At 28.4% G+C, this 13,658-nt stretch overlaps 1 protein-coding gene across 2 annotated transcripts in view; it reads left to right on the top strand.

Annotated features, from left to right (window-relative positions):
• Positions 1-1,237: 1,237 nt before the first annotated feature.
• The window catches only part of LOC136083747 (uncharacterized), a 38,141-nt gene continuing 25,720 nt past the window's right edge, over positions 1,238-13,658 (top strand). Inside the window, exons 1-4 of one of the 2 annotated variants that reach the window (XM_065803397.1) lie at positions 1,238-1,262; positions 6,446-6,570; positions 7,094-7,285; positions 10,538-10,596. In XM_065803397.1, coding sequence (XP_065659469.1) covers positions 6,471-6,570; positions 7,094-7,285; positions 10,538-10,596 — 351 coding nt within the window. In that variant the 5' untranslated portion in view covers positions 1,238-1,262; positions 6,446-6,470. Of the gene's footprint in view, positions 1,263-6,443; positions 6,571-7,093; positions 7,286-10,537; positions 10,597-13,658 lie in introns of those variants that run through there. The other variant, XM_065803398.1, reaches the window with a different exon arrangement.

Genomic DNA, 13,658 nt, shown 5'->3' with positions numbered 1-13,658 from the left:
TGGTGTCCTTCAGGGCTCAATTCTTGGTCCTCTGATGTTTCTCTTATGAATCAATGACATCCACTTATCCTCTAAATTCCTTAATTTTGTTCTTTTTGCTGATGATACAAATATTTTTTTTCGGGGTCTAATTTAAAATTTGTTTTTTCTACTGTAAACACGTCGCCATCTTACAAGATATTATTATTATATATATAATAATAATATCTTGTAAGATGGCGACGTTGAATGGCCTTACGACCCAACTATAGAACACCCAAGTGATATCGAAACAAGAGGGGTGGGTTGATCTCAATACAAGAGGGAAAAGCTGTCAACCTTATGGTTGAAACACATAGAAAAATGGCAAGACCAAATAGGATTAGGTGAAACGTCGTATGCATCATGTGAATTTATATGCTTAAAGGAAAGCATCTGTATGGTAACAGAAGAGATAAAAAGACATATACTTGAAGGAATTTGGAGCAAACATACGTTTTACAAGGTTTTAAGGGTGTCATCTTTTAGAAAGAGTTCCGTAAAAAAGAAAAAATAGTTGGACCAATAAGGGTTGAAGAGAGTATAGAAACGGAACTGGCAAATATTTACTACAATTAGCTGGTGTATTAAAATCCAATGCGGCTCAAGCAGAATGAACAACAACTTTAGAAATGTCACGGAAGATTCTTCGGGTATTATTCAATATTTATAATCGGGTATTATCCAATATTTATAATCCGATATAAAAGAACTCCAGCTAACTCAACAAATAATTAAGCATCATCACACAAAAATTTTACATATAGGAGTAGGAGGTACCATAGTTAGCATAATAAAAAAAATCTGGATACCAATTTTGAGAGTTGCCGTAAAAAGGTCATTTGTAAATGTAATTTGCGCAAAAAATACATAGTGAAACCACTGTTACCACCAACAAGAGTTACCACTCTTTAGAACTGACAATATTACTGAGGGGCCCAGCGAATTTAGGGGCCCATTAGCAAATTTAAGGGTTCTTTTGAAAAAAATTTTAAGAACTTTGGAACCCTTATGACAGGTTTTATTTTTGGGTGAATGGGACCTCTGATCTAGTAGCCACGGCGTTGATTGAAGGGTGGCTAATTTTCACGGATTTTTTTTATGACGGCTCCGTAAACGCGTACCTAATAGCAACTAAAATCAAAACCACGTGCTATTTGGCGTTAACAATAGCTCAATGTAGTTCAGGTTCCTTTCAAAAGATTTTACTTACCAAAAGCTTACCAAAGATTTTACTGCGGAATGTAAATGTTTAATCAATCTTATAAATTTATTTAAAAAGCAGTATACCTATCAATATTTTATATAATTCAATATTATATAATTGTAGTATGATTTGGAATCCTGATTTTACTTTTAATTTCCATACCTGTAAAATCACAAGTTCTTGAGTGCCATTTTAAGTGAGGACCTTGCTCGGTGCTGGAATTATTTAAACTATTGTATTAAGACGATAATAAGATAGCAATATATTTCGTGTTAAAAAGATGTTACAATAAAACAAAGGTCATTGCAAATAGTGATTCACTTATAAAGCGCTACGACCTAAATAAGATAAAGGGAAAAAACAACAACAAAATAAATAAGTAAATCAAAAATAATGACAATATGAAATAAGTTAACCACAAAGTAAAAGTAAATATCCTCGTGAAAAAAGTAAGTAGGTAAGATTGTTAAACAATAGAATATTCTTCAAGGAAATAGAAGAAAAAGAGCTACAACGAGTAGTAGTAGTTGACTACACGGCTGTTACGTGACTAGCATATTGATGTTTTGTTCATTTTTACTTATTAACTGGAAAACATAAATTTGAGCAAAAAAGGCATGTTTTTTTAAAAAATTTATGGATTTAAACAATTTGAAAAAGATCTAGCTCTTTTTATCTATATTCTTCAGTTCAAAAAAAGTACCTTGTTATAATTTTATTTAAAACATTTTAAAGCAAACTGATGAATGAAAATCCTTAAAATGTTAAAAAAAAAGACATTATAAATGTCTTTAATTCTGTTCTAAGCAAAAAAAAAAAAAAACTTAAATTTTTTTTTAAAACACAAGCAGAAGTAGTTGTATTAAAAAAAAAAAAATTTTTCATTTCATTTTATTTAAAACCTAAACTATAGGTTGTCAAAGGTTTTCATAAAAAATTTTTGATTTAAGTTTTATTAGTTTTCCTTGACTACGTTGAGTGAATATAAACAATTTTTACTTTTTTAAATTTGTCACATAAATGCTTTTTAGAGTTAAAATGTTAAAGTACTCAAAAATGATACATTTTTTTTTTCATACAAAAAAGTATTTTGCTTAAAGTAAATGACACTTTTGGTAACCATGTAACTCCTAAAAATTGTAATGCATAAGCAATTATGGAAACAACAAAGTGTATATTTGTATAGCTTGCTATTTGTTGTGTTAATGCGATTTATCTATACATATATGTTTTGTATTACACTATATATATACTTTATGTATTTTGTTACTTTGTTATAGGCTAGTATTATTATAGCTCTTTTGAGCCAACATAATTAATTTGGTTATTCTTTACAATCAAAAGAGCTAATATTATTATGAAATAAAAGAAAGATGGAGCGATATATGAAACCTGATAGACTTGGTATAGATCCGAACTCAACAGATGCAGAAAAAACATACAACCACTGGTTAAGAACATTTAACAATTTTGTAAGTACAGTTGATGATAACTCCATTAAGCTTAATCTTCTAATAAACCATATTGAACCTAATGTCTATGAATTCATATCAGAGTGTGATGATTTTGAACAAGCAACAAGTATTCTCGAGTCTATCTACTTAAAACCAAAGAATGAAATATTTGCCAGACACATTTTATCAACACGGAAGCAATAACCGAGTGAATCAATAGATCAATTCCTAAATTAACTTAAAAATTTGTCTAAGGACTGTAAGTTCACTGCTGTAAGTGTTGAGCAATATAAATCTGAAATGATTCGCGATGCGTTTATAAATGGCTTACTCTCCAATGTTATACGCCAACGCTTACTAGAAAACAAAACATTAGACCTTTCATCAGCCTTTGACCAAGCTAGATCTTTAGACGTCGCCCAACAAAATTCAAACTTATACTCACAACCAACTATACCTATCTCTGCCTCTATTCAGGAAATCAAATCATCTTTGCAAAATCAATCCATGACTGATAATCACTTAGCTGCTATAGAAAAATCAAAACAACTGTGCTGGTTTTGTGGAAATATCAGACATCCACATACTAAATGTCCTGCTTCGGCAAAATCTCCCTTCAGAGTCTGTCATAACATCATTATTAATGATAAGTATAAAGCAGAAGTTTAATTGATATTGGGAGTACAAATAAAAGTTTCATTAATAATAAACTAGTGGCTCTACTCAATCTAGATGTTATTTATGAACAGAGTGTAATCGGAATGGCATCAGCTTCTTTATCAGCAAAATCAGATGGATATTGCTATGTTTTAATAACTCTTCAAAACAAAATCTATAACAAAGTCAAGTTGCATGTGCTAGTTAACTTATGTATAGATATTATTCTTGGCACAGATTTTCAAGAGTTGCATGAAAGTATTACCATTAAGTATGGTGGGAAAAGACCACCCATAACATTCGCAGCTTTAACAACAATGAAAACTGAACCTGCTGAATTGTTTGCTAATCTCACGAAAGATTGTCGACCGATTGCCACTAGATCTAGAAATTATTCTCAAAGAGATAAAGAATTTATTAAATCTGAAATCCATCGCCTGGTCCAAGCAGGAATAATAGAGCCTAGTAATTCACCCTGGCGTGCCCAGGTCCTAGTAGTAAATAAAAAGACTAAACGTTACATGGTTGTAGATTATTCTGAAACTATTAATAAGTATACTCAATTGGACGCATATCCTCTACCTAAGATTGAAACGATTGTAAGCATAATTTCCAAATACAAAATTTATAGTACTCTCGATCTTCGCTCAGCATACTACCAAATACCTTTATCAAAAAAAGATCGACCATATACTGCCTTTGAAGCTGACAATAAGTTGTGGCAATATACTAGAATGCCTTTTGGAGTTACCAATGGATCTGCATGTTTTCAATGCAAAATAGATACCTTTTTTAGAACATATAAACTAACTGACTGCTTTCCTTTCATTGATAATATTACAATATGTGGTAATAGTCAGAAAGAACATGATGAAAATCTACTTAAATTCAGATTAGCTGCTATTGACGCTGGGATTACATTTAATGAAGAGAAGTGTGTATTTTCAACTGAGACCTTAGATTTTTTAGGTTACCGTATATCTTATGGGTCCTTAAAACCAGATCCTCAGAGACTTGCTCTTCTCATTAAATTACCTCCACCTGATAATGCAAAGTCCTTACAGCGTATTATTGGAATGTTCTCATACTATGCAAAATGGATAAGAAAGTTTTCAGATAAAATTAGACCTTTGAACTCTATTACCCAATTCCCACTCAATCAGCAGCAAATATCTTATATACCTTCAAGGGAGTGAACAATACTATTCATCAGTGGAGAAAAAAGCTCAAGCAATAGTCGAAGCCATAAACCATTGGCGCCATTTTCTTTTGGGTCGACATTTTATTCTCATCACTGACCAACGATCTGTGGCATTTATGTATGATTATAAATCAAGCAGTAAAATAAAGAATGATAAAATAATGCGTTGGAGAATAGCCTTGCCTCCATATTCTTATGATATCCACTATCGCCCTGGCCAATGTAATAGTGGTCCAGATACATTTACTCGTATTAGATGTGCAGCAATAAGTTCAGAATCATTATATGATTTGCATGCTGCACTTTGCCATCCTGGTGTTACTCGCCTCCATCATTTTATTCGATCAAGAAACCTCCCTTATTCAGTAGAAGATGTAAAACAAATATGTAAAGATTGTAGAATATGCAAAGAAATAAAACCCAAGTACTGTCACCCAAATGATGTGCACCTAATTAAAGCAACCCAGCCATTCAAACGTATATCTATTGACTTCAAAGGTCCATTACCTTCTTCTACCCCTGAACAATATATGCTAACAATTGTAGACGAATACTCACGTTTTTCTTTTGCTTATCCTGTAAAAGATATGACAACTCAGACAATAATAAACTGTTTAGCTGATCTTTTTTCTATGTTTGGTATGCCTAGTTATGTTCATTCTGATCGTGGATCCTCATTAATATCTTCTGAATTAAAGCACTGGTTCTTATCAAAAGGGATTGCAACTAGCAGAACAACCCCTTACAACCCGACTGGAAATGGGCAAGTTGAAAGATACAATAGAATTATTTGGAAATCAATATTACTCACTCTTAAATCTCGAAATCTGCCTATATCATCATGGAAAGAGTTCTACCTGATGCACTTCATGCTACAAGATCCCTATTATGTACTTCTACTAACTGTAGTCCACATGAACGTCTTTTCAATTTTCAACGAAGATCATCATCTTGGTCCTCAATTCCTTCATGGCTTGTCAACCCGGGACCTGTACTTATAAGAAGAAATGCGATGCAAAGTAAATATGAAGATTCAGTGAATGAGGTTCAACTCATCGAAGCAAATCATCATTATGCTCATGTGAGATTTCCTTATGGTCATGAGACAACAGTGTCTACTAAACAGCTGGCTCCCATTGGAACAACTCCTATAATACAGACATCAAACAACAATTTAGAAGTAACAACCATCGATCACCCAACCCCTAATGATAGTAATGAAACTCCTTTAATCTTCGAAAAGGGACTAGAAAACAAAGTGAATCCTTTATAACAAATTAACACTATGCCTCGTAGATCTTTACGAATTTCTAAAGCACCAGAAAAACTTAACTTATAAATACCCCTGAACATTTTTAAGAGGAGGGTGAATGTTGTGTTAATGTGATTTATGTATACATATATGTTTTGTATTACACTATATATATACTTTATGTATTTTGTTATTTTGTTATAGGCTAGTATTATTATAGCTCTTTTGAGCCAACATAATTAATTTGGTTATTCTTTACGCTATTGAATTTTTTGCTTGTCTAAAATGCATAAATTTAAACATAAATAATAGAGTTTAAAGCCTGCCAAAAAAATGCCTTAAAAGCATAATATTCAAGTTAATTTCCCAATGTTAATGAGAGATGGTTTAATCTACAATGAATCTATTATTGTTACATGAAGAAAATAAGGATATTCATTCCTAAATCGTGTAAATTTTTAGTAGGTGCTACTCAATTACATGTGACAGTTTTGAGATTTGAATATTTTTTGTTATAAAGTTATTTTTGACAGATTCAGTTTTTTTTTCCTAAAAAAGAATGTATTAAATTGAATATATTAGACATAGTATTTTGTTAAGCTTTATTAAAAGCAATTTTTTTTCTAATTCTACATTTTTATTTATTTTCTTTATAGATGTATCAACAAATAATTTGAGAAGATGTTTAATATTAATGTTGTTATAGTTTTTGTACTTGGGTCTCTATTTATTATTAATGTTGTTCTTGTGGTTCGTGATGAAATGCTCAAACTTAAATCAGGTAAAATTATGCATAAGATTTAGCGAATACTCATTTGACTAATTATTTAAATAAGTTTTCGTCAATATTTCAAACCAATTTTTATGTATTAACTAAAACCTTATCAATGAAGTTTTATTTTCTGCTTATAACCAGTAATTAGAGAAAACTTTACTTCATTTGTACTCAAAATACTTTAATCTTTCTATTCAGGCAGCACAGATATGTTACATTTATTGTATTTTATTTTTTGAATTTTTCGAATAGTTCTTTTTGTGTCATTTTACTTAAAACTTAAAGCTATTTTATATAAAAAAAAAATAATTTAAGTAAACTGTAATTAAAATGAAACCTAAATATGTATTTGAATATTTAATAAGTAAATCACTAATAAGAGTTTGATTGAGCAGTAAGTGCATGTACAATTGAGCAAGTCAGGGTGAGTGCAAGTAAATAAGAATGAAGCTGCAAGTAATCCTTATGTACTATTATCATTTAGTAGTATTATTACTAAATGATAAACATTTTTTAATATTACTTTTAGCGCTGTCTGTCATTCAAAATGAACTTAAGTCTCATCATATTAATAGATTTGGAAGAGATACATCTGCTGATGAAGACTTAATTGGATTAATTATAAGAAATGAAGTCAATCGTTTGGTATTGAATAAAATTATTGTTTTGTTACCAGAAGCTCTTAAGTCAATCCCACCTGGATTTTTATGCCAATGCAATAGTAAGTGATGTACATTTAATAAACAATATAATGTACAATACATAAGATAATAAATTTTTTAAAAAATTTTATTGTACTGCTTGCAACATTTTTGTTGCTTGTTGGAAAGTATAAATGTTTCATAGTTTATTTTAAATTAAATTTAATAATTTTTTAATTTAAATCTTTCATAACTTTTTGTTTGCTAAAACTTCCACATAATTCTTTAGATTGAGTTAATAAAATATTACTTTTTTGATGATTTTTCAAGAAGTGTTTTATAATTTTATTTTAATTTTAAATGATGGCTCTTATTGCTAATATCAAATGTTAAACCACTTGCAACAGATGTCTTTTCTAATTACTGTATATTTAGATAAATTCTTGCTTTTTAAGTTAAAAAACAAAGAGGTTTTACAAGTAATTAACAAGCAGGCAGGTGTAATGTTTTTACCATTGACACCCAACTTATAAAATTATTGCTTACCAATCCAGTTATATTGCCCATATTTATACTGCTAATTTACATATCAACAGAAAATAAGTATTTTAAATACAAATAGAATCCATATAAAATAAAATGTAAACAAGTTTTATAAACATTTAAACTTTATTTTATGTTATTATTTCTTATTTTCACAAAGATAAAATATGATATTTTATCTTTGTGAAAATAACATGTGAAAATGAGATATTTTGCATAATAAGAATTAATAAAACATAACATACAGTTGTTAGAGTTTTATCAGTAAAATGTTTTGAATTAAAGAAGTGTTTCCTATATTTTATTTTTTACTTGCTTTTTGTAGTTTTAAGTTTTTACTTATTTTTATTCTAAGATAAATATTATTTTTATATAAGATAGGATATTTTTTAACCCTTTGAAAGTAAAACAATTTTTTTGTGGTGGCTTTTTCCTAGTAGAAGATTTTTTTTAATTACCTTTTTTAAAATATTTTTTGTTCAGTGAGAAAAATTCTTAATTTTTTTTTACAATCATTTGATAATATGCTTTATAAAGCGTTTAATTATGTAATTTATATTTAGTTATTTAACTTATATTCAATTATTTAATATTTAATTTTAAGTCTCTAGAGTTATAGTATTTAAAATAAGAAACATTAAGACTGGAAGAGAGTTTAAGGTGTCTGGATAATATTTAAAACAAAAATAAACTCACAGACTAACATCACAATCAATACACATGTTAGAATTCTGTTAGCACTACATGCCTTAGATCTTCTTGATGGGTTTGCCTTAATTGGGAGGTACTATTAATGGAAAATGTCTCTAAACTAGTCCAATGGATAAGCATTAATAGAACCTCAAGATTTTAAGTTGGTACTTTGGGTAAAATACATAAATTATTGCTTTGCCAAAATGAAATTGATGCTTTTGTAAATCCAAATATTTTAGCTATACAGTAAGCATTATGAACAAATGTATTTATTAGATCCATAAAGTATTTTTTACACCATTTTACGTTCTGAAGTATAAGTGGTTAACATTTGATCACCTTGATCAATGACCAATGATCATTCTAATGATCAATGACCAATCAATTGACCACCCATTTTTATGTTAAATAAATCAACAACTGCAGGTATTATCTTTATTTCCAGATCTTGTTACTTCTGTGTTCTTTATCAATAATTGCACAATAACCTTTATTTAAAAGATTATCTATAAGTGTTGACAATACCTGTGGCAACATAGTTATAATTATAATTGTTTATGTCTTCCCTCTTTTGTGGGTTCAGTAAAACTAGTTTAGATTCTGCTAGAATAAAAGACTTCAAACCAAACCTTGCTTGTTTACTTTCCATAATATTAAAGATTCATTAGTTGCAACATTGCGCTAAAGTGTATAAAGTTTACAAAAATGTGTAAAGAGATCATCCATGAATAGAGCTTATTTTGGCACATTTTGGAACATTTTTTGTTAAGTTAGAATTATCAATGAAGTGAATAAATGTATCAATAAGTCTAAACCTATCATACTTGATAACTTTTGGTAAAATGCAAATGTTACATTTGTTGTATGATATAACTTATATGTTGGTTTCCAAATAATACCACGGTACAGAGTCGATGCATTTTATCTCTTGTTTCTGGAGTCCACATATTAAATCTAGACTTTGGCTTCAACTAGTTTTCTTTGCAAGGCATATAATTTTGTTAGTCCAACTATGTAGTCACAAATGTCATCCACATAAAATGTTTGAAAGAGTTCAAACAGTTTATGTGGTTCTAAGGAAGTTATATAAGGATGCATTCCTGGGGTACTATTAAATTCATAACTGTAGAAGTGACCTAAAATTTCATTATATATCCATGAATAGTCTATATTATCAATCTTTTTTTGTTTTTTATAAGGCATTTATAAAGGCATTTTATTACTCTCAGCATTTGAATGCAAATTGAATTCATGAACTTCGAAGTCTGAATTACTATTTGATTTGGTGTTTTTTGATTTACTTGAACAAAAAAAGTCTCTCTCTGACTCAAAAAAATCTTCCTTTATTCCATCAAATGAAGTACTTCTTCAACATTAAATGTCTTTTTTAAAAGCCTAAAATTGGGCACAGATTGCTGTTTTACTTGAGCTTGTTGAATTTTTACTTCAAATGAGAAGTTAGTGCATTGTGAAAAATAAATAAATTAACACAAAATACAGATTTTAAAGTTGAAATATTTTAAGATCTCTTAGTAAAAAAACTGACAAATTCATTCAGTTTTGCCTAAGATACAAGTCTTCAAAACAAAGCATACTCAATGATGGCTATATCCATTGTTCACATCAGGGCTTTGGAACTGCTCTGGATCTGGAGCCGGGGCTATCTGGAGCTGGTGTTTACTTATATGTGAACATAAGTATCACTTTACCTTTAACGGATATTGCGGTCAATCTTTTTTAAAGGATATTTGTTATTAAAAAACTAACAAAAAATCATATAACAAATATATCTCCTTAAGTCTGCGAGTCTATGTATGCACACTTAATTTTGCATATCTGTACTACAGTCAATTTACAAGCAATGGTACAATATAAGTAGACATGTACAAACTGTTTTGTTGACTTTCAAAACAAAGTGTCATTGGGTTAAAAAATAAAAATTAAGACAAGTTCATTAAAGATTATTAATCAACTTGTTTGTTGCAGAGATGTTTTGACAATTATGCCAATTTTCCCAACAAGGGAAAAATTGTTATTTGTTTAATAATAAATGTAATTTAAATTTCCACTTTCATAATTGATGTTTTTTTATTTAGCTAACAATTTTAATGAGACTAAGAGTGCAATGTGTGATTCATATGTTCAATCTAACAATGTAAGTATTCATAAAGTAATTACATTATTTTTTATAAGAAACAATTAAACTCTTTAAAATTTTGCTTACATAGTTGTTGTCATACTCAATAATTTGTGCAACATTTACAGATTTATACAGATTTTTGCATACATTATGTATTATATTGAACAATAGCAAATAATATCGGTATATTTTTTTTTATTTGAAAGAAACTGTTATGTGCTAAAAGCAGTTTTTTTTATTTTTATTTAGATTAATAAATAAACTAGATTTATAGTTTAACTGCTGACATGTCATAAATTTTTCACAAAATTTTACAACAAAAAGGTTTTTTCAATGTCACATACATCAATAAATAACAAAAATAAATAAATATAAACAAATCAGAATAAAATAAATACAACATTCATCAGAATAATTGTCATAACATTTAAAGGAATGAGTAAAACAACTTTTCAAGATGAAATCTTGACAGATGACAGCTGCATCTTTTTTTAATCATTTTATCAGAAATCCTGTGAGTAGAACTCACAATGTAACATCCTCAATATCTCCACTAACATTATAAAGAAAAGAAGAGTTAAGTTTTGTTGCTTGGTTATTAAAAATTCCAAACCCAATAACAGCCCTAACAGTTTTTGAAAAAGTACCTTTTGGAATAATAAAGTATTTTTAGCTTTTTCTTTGAAGCATTATCAATCTCAAAATTATCTTCAAAACTGGCATCAGTATAATTCAGATCTTTACCAATATTTATTTCGCTTTTAAAAGAAAATCTTGAGGATCATGTCAATTTTTTTCCATTTTAACTGAGGTTTTGGAACTCTCTCTTAATACATATTTTTGACTAACAGCTTCAAACCAATTATACAAGGTTCCAATCATAATCTTTCTATTATACAACATTCCAATCATTATCTTTCTGTTATACAATGTTCCAATCATTATCTTTCTGTTATACAACTTTCCAATCATTATCTTTCTGCCATCTAGCTGGTTTTGTATGAAGTTTAAATCTTTTGTTATCTGATTATAGACTGAACCTATCAGTCTTCCATACTATGTTTAAAAAGTGTGATGTCTTCTTCAACTTTAAAATTTTTTAAAGTTTAATTGTATTAAGTTACAAGAAAAATTTATTTACTTCATACTAAATTAACTTAGTATTAGCTGTTGTTCCATACTTGTCATTGATTTCTCAAATTTATTATTTTTTTGTTGTTATGTACTTTTCTAAAAATTTCTTTAAATGGTGCATCTTCACTTTGCATTTTTACAGAAGACTTTGTAGTTAGTCTTTCCATTAGTTAGTTATTTCTAAGGAAATAAGATTCAATAAAATATACAACTGACATTTCAAAATTCATTATTTTTTATGGATTTCAATCTATAAAGGATTTAGGTAAATTAAAAACATATGCTTATTATGTTGTTTTTACTATAGCTTACATAAAACATGAAACTTTTCTTTTTCTATTGATTTATAAAGTTAAAACCTTAAAAGTTTTCATTGTTTCTATTTAATAAAAATAAATTTATATTATTTATAATAGTATTAAAGATAATATAAATATATTTCTTTGGAAAACATTTTCTTAAAAATAAATAGCGCTGGGTAAGGTGAATCCTTAGGGACAGCTGGTTTGTTCCAGAGTAACATTAGCTAAGAAAATATTCTTACAACTTGACCTTCTAAGCACCATTTTGTTAAACCCTTTATTTGGGACAGGGGTAAACCTCAGGTATTTTTGTTATCATAGTTAAATTTTAACTTTATATGAAAAATTTTCCATTTTTTATTTAAAGTTTAAATTTTTTTTAAATATTTTAAATGTTATAACAACTTGTTTAACTATCAGTCAACATAACATATATAGTTATTTTATATTGCTATAATAAACTTATTTGTTGAAGTAATAATAACGGAGTATTTAAAATTAAAGTTTAAGTTAAAAAACTCGTTAAATGATTGTTTCTTTAAGTAATTTTATAAATTATGTTTTTTTTTTAAAGTTTTGTGTATTTCTATAATACCACCTGTTAACAAATATAATAATAACAATAATGTGCATAGTTTATAGATAAAAAACAATCTTTGTATTAATGTAAGTATTCTATTCGTATTTGATTATTTTAAAATGTTCTTAAAAAAATGTTTTTTAAAAATTTAGTTTTATTTTATTTTATATTTTAAAAGAGTAGCATGAGTTTAAATAGTCCAAAATTAAAAATAAAATTTTTTTATTAATAAAACAATATCTTTTTATGTTAACTTCATACACGGAATGACTGTGGTTCCAATCTCACCACCTCACTGAATGTGAAGAGATGAGTATCATTCAAAAATATACAACTAAATTATTTTTTATATACAAAAAAAGAGGTTACAAAGCATATATTTGACCAGTGGTATATAATAGAGAAGCACTTATAAAAATGGATAGCGGTGATATTCGAACCACGGACATTCTGTGTATGAAGTTAACGGTTCATCTAAATAAGCTAAACGTGCGTATATTAATGAACAAATCAATCTAATTATATAATAAAAAAAAGTTGTACATAAAAATATAGGCATGTATTACATAGACATATTCATATATGGACAACATATGCTTGTATATAAGATGTTTAAAAATATATATATATACATTTTTAAACATCTTCGCTTCCAACAAGGGTGCGAAGAATTAAACTTGGAAGTTACTGAAGGAGAAAAGATGAAGATTGTAAGCAAGATAATGTTCGGCGGACGACTTAAAAGATTGCAAATTATATGAATCAGGAAAGCAAGAGGAAGGAAGCGAATTCCAAAGAAACTGATGTTTGAGGAAAAAAACTAGACAAATAAGCCTTTTTGGAGCACTTAGGAACAGTCACAATAAAATGATGAGAATGAATTTTAGTAGATGGTACAAGAGGCGCTAGTTCTTTAGAGCAGTGAACATTATAATATTTGTAGAAAAGAGAAAGAGAAGCAACATTACGATGATGTGATAATGGTTGGAGGTTGGCTGCAAGAGCAGGTCCAGCTATGTTTACAATCCATTTTTGCACCTTGTCTAAAATAGAAAGGGCAT

This window comes from Hydra vulgaris, chromosome 08 (assembly GCF_038396675.1).
Source record: "Hydra vulgaris chromosome 08, alternate assembly HydraT2T_AEP".
NCBI lineage: Eukaryota > Metazoa > Cnidaria > Hydrozoa > Anthoathecata > Hydridae > Hydra > Hydra vulgaris.
This window is presented reverse-complemented; position numbering and strand designations above follow the sequence as displayed.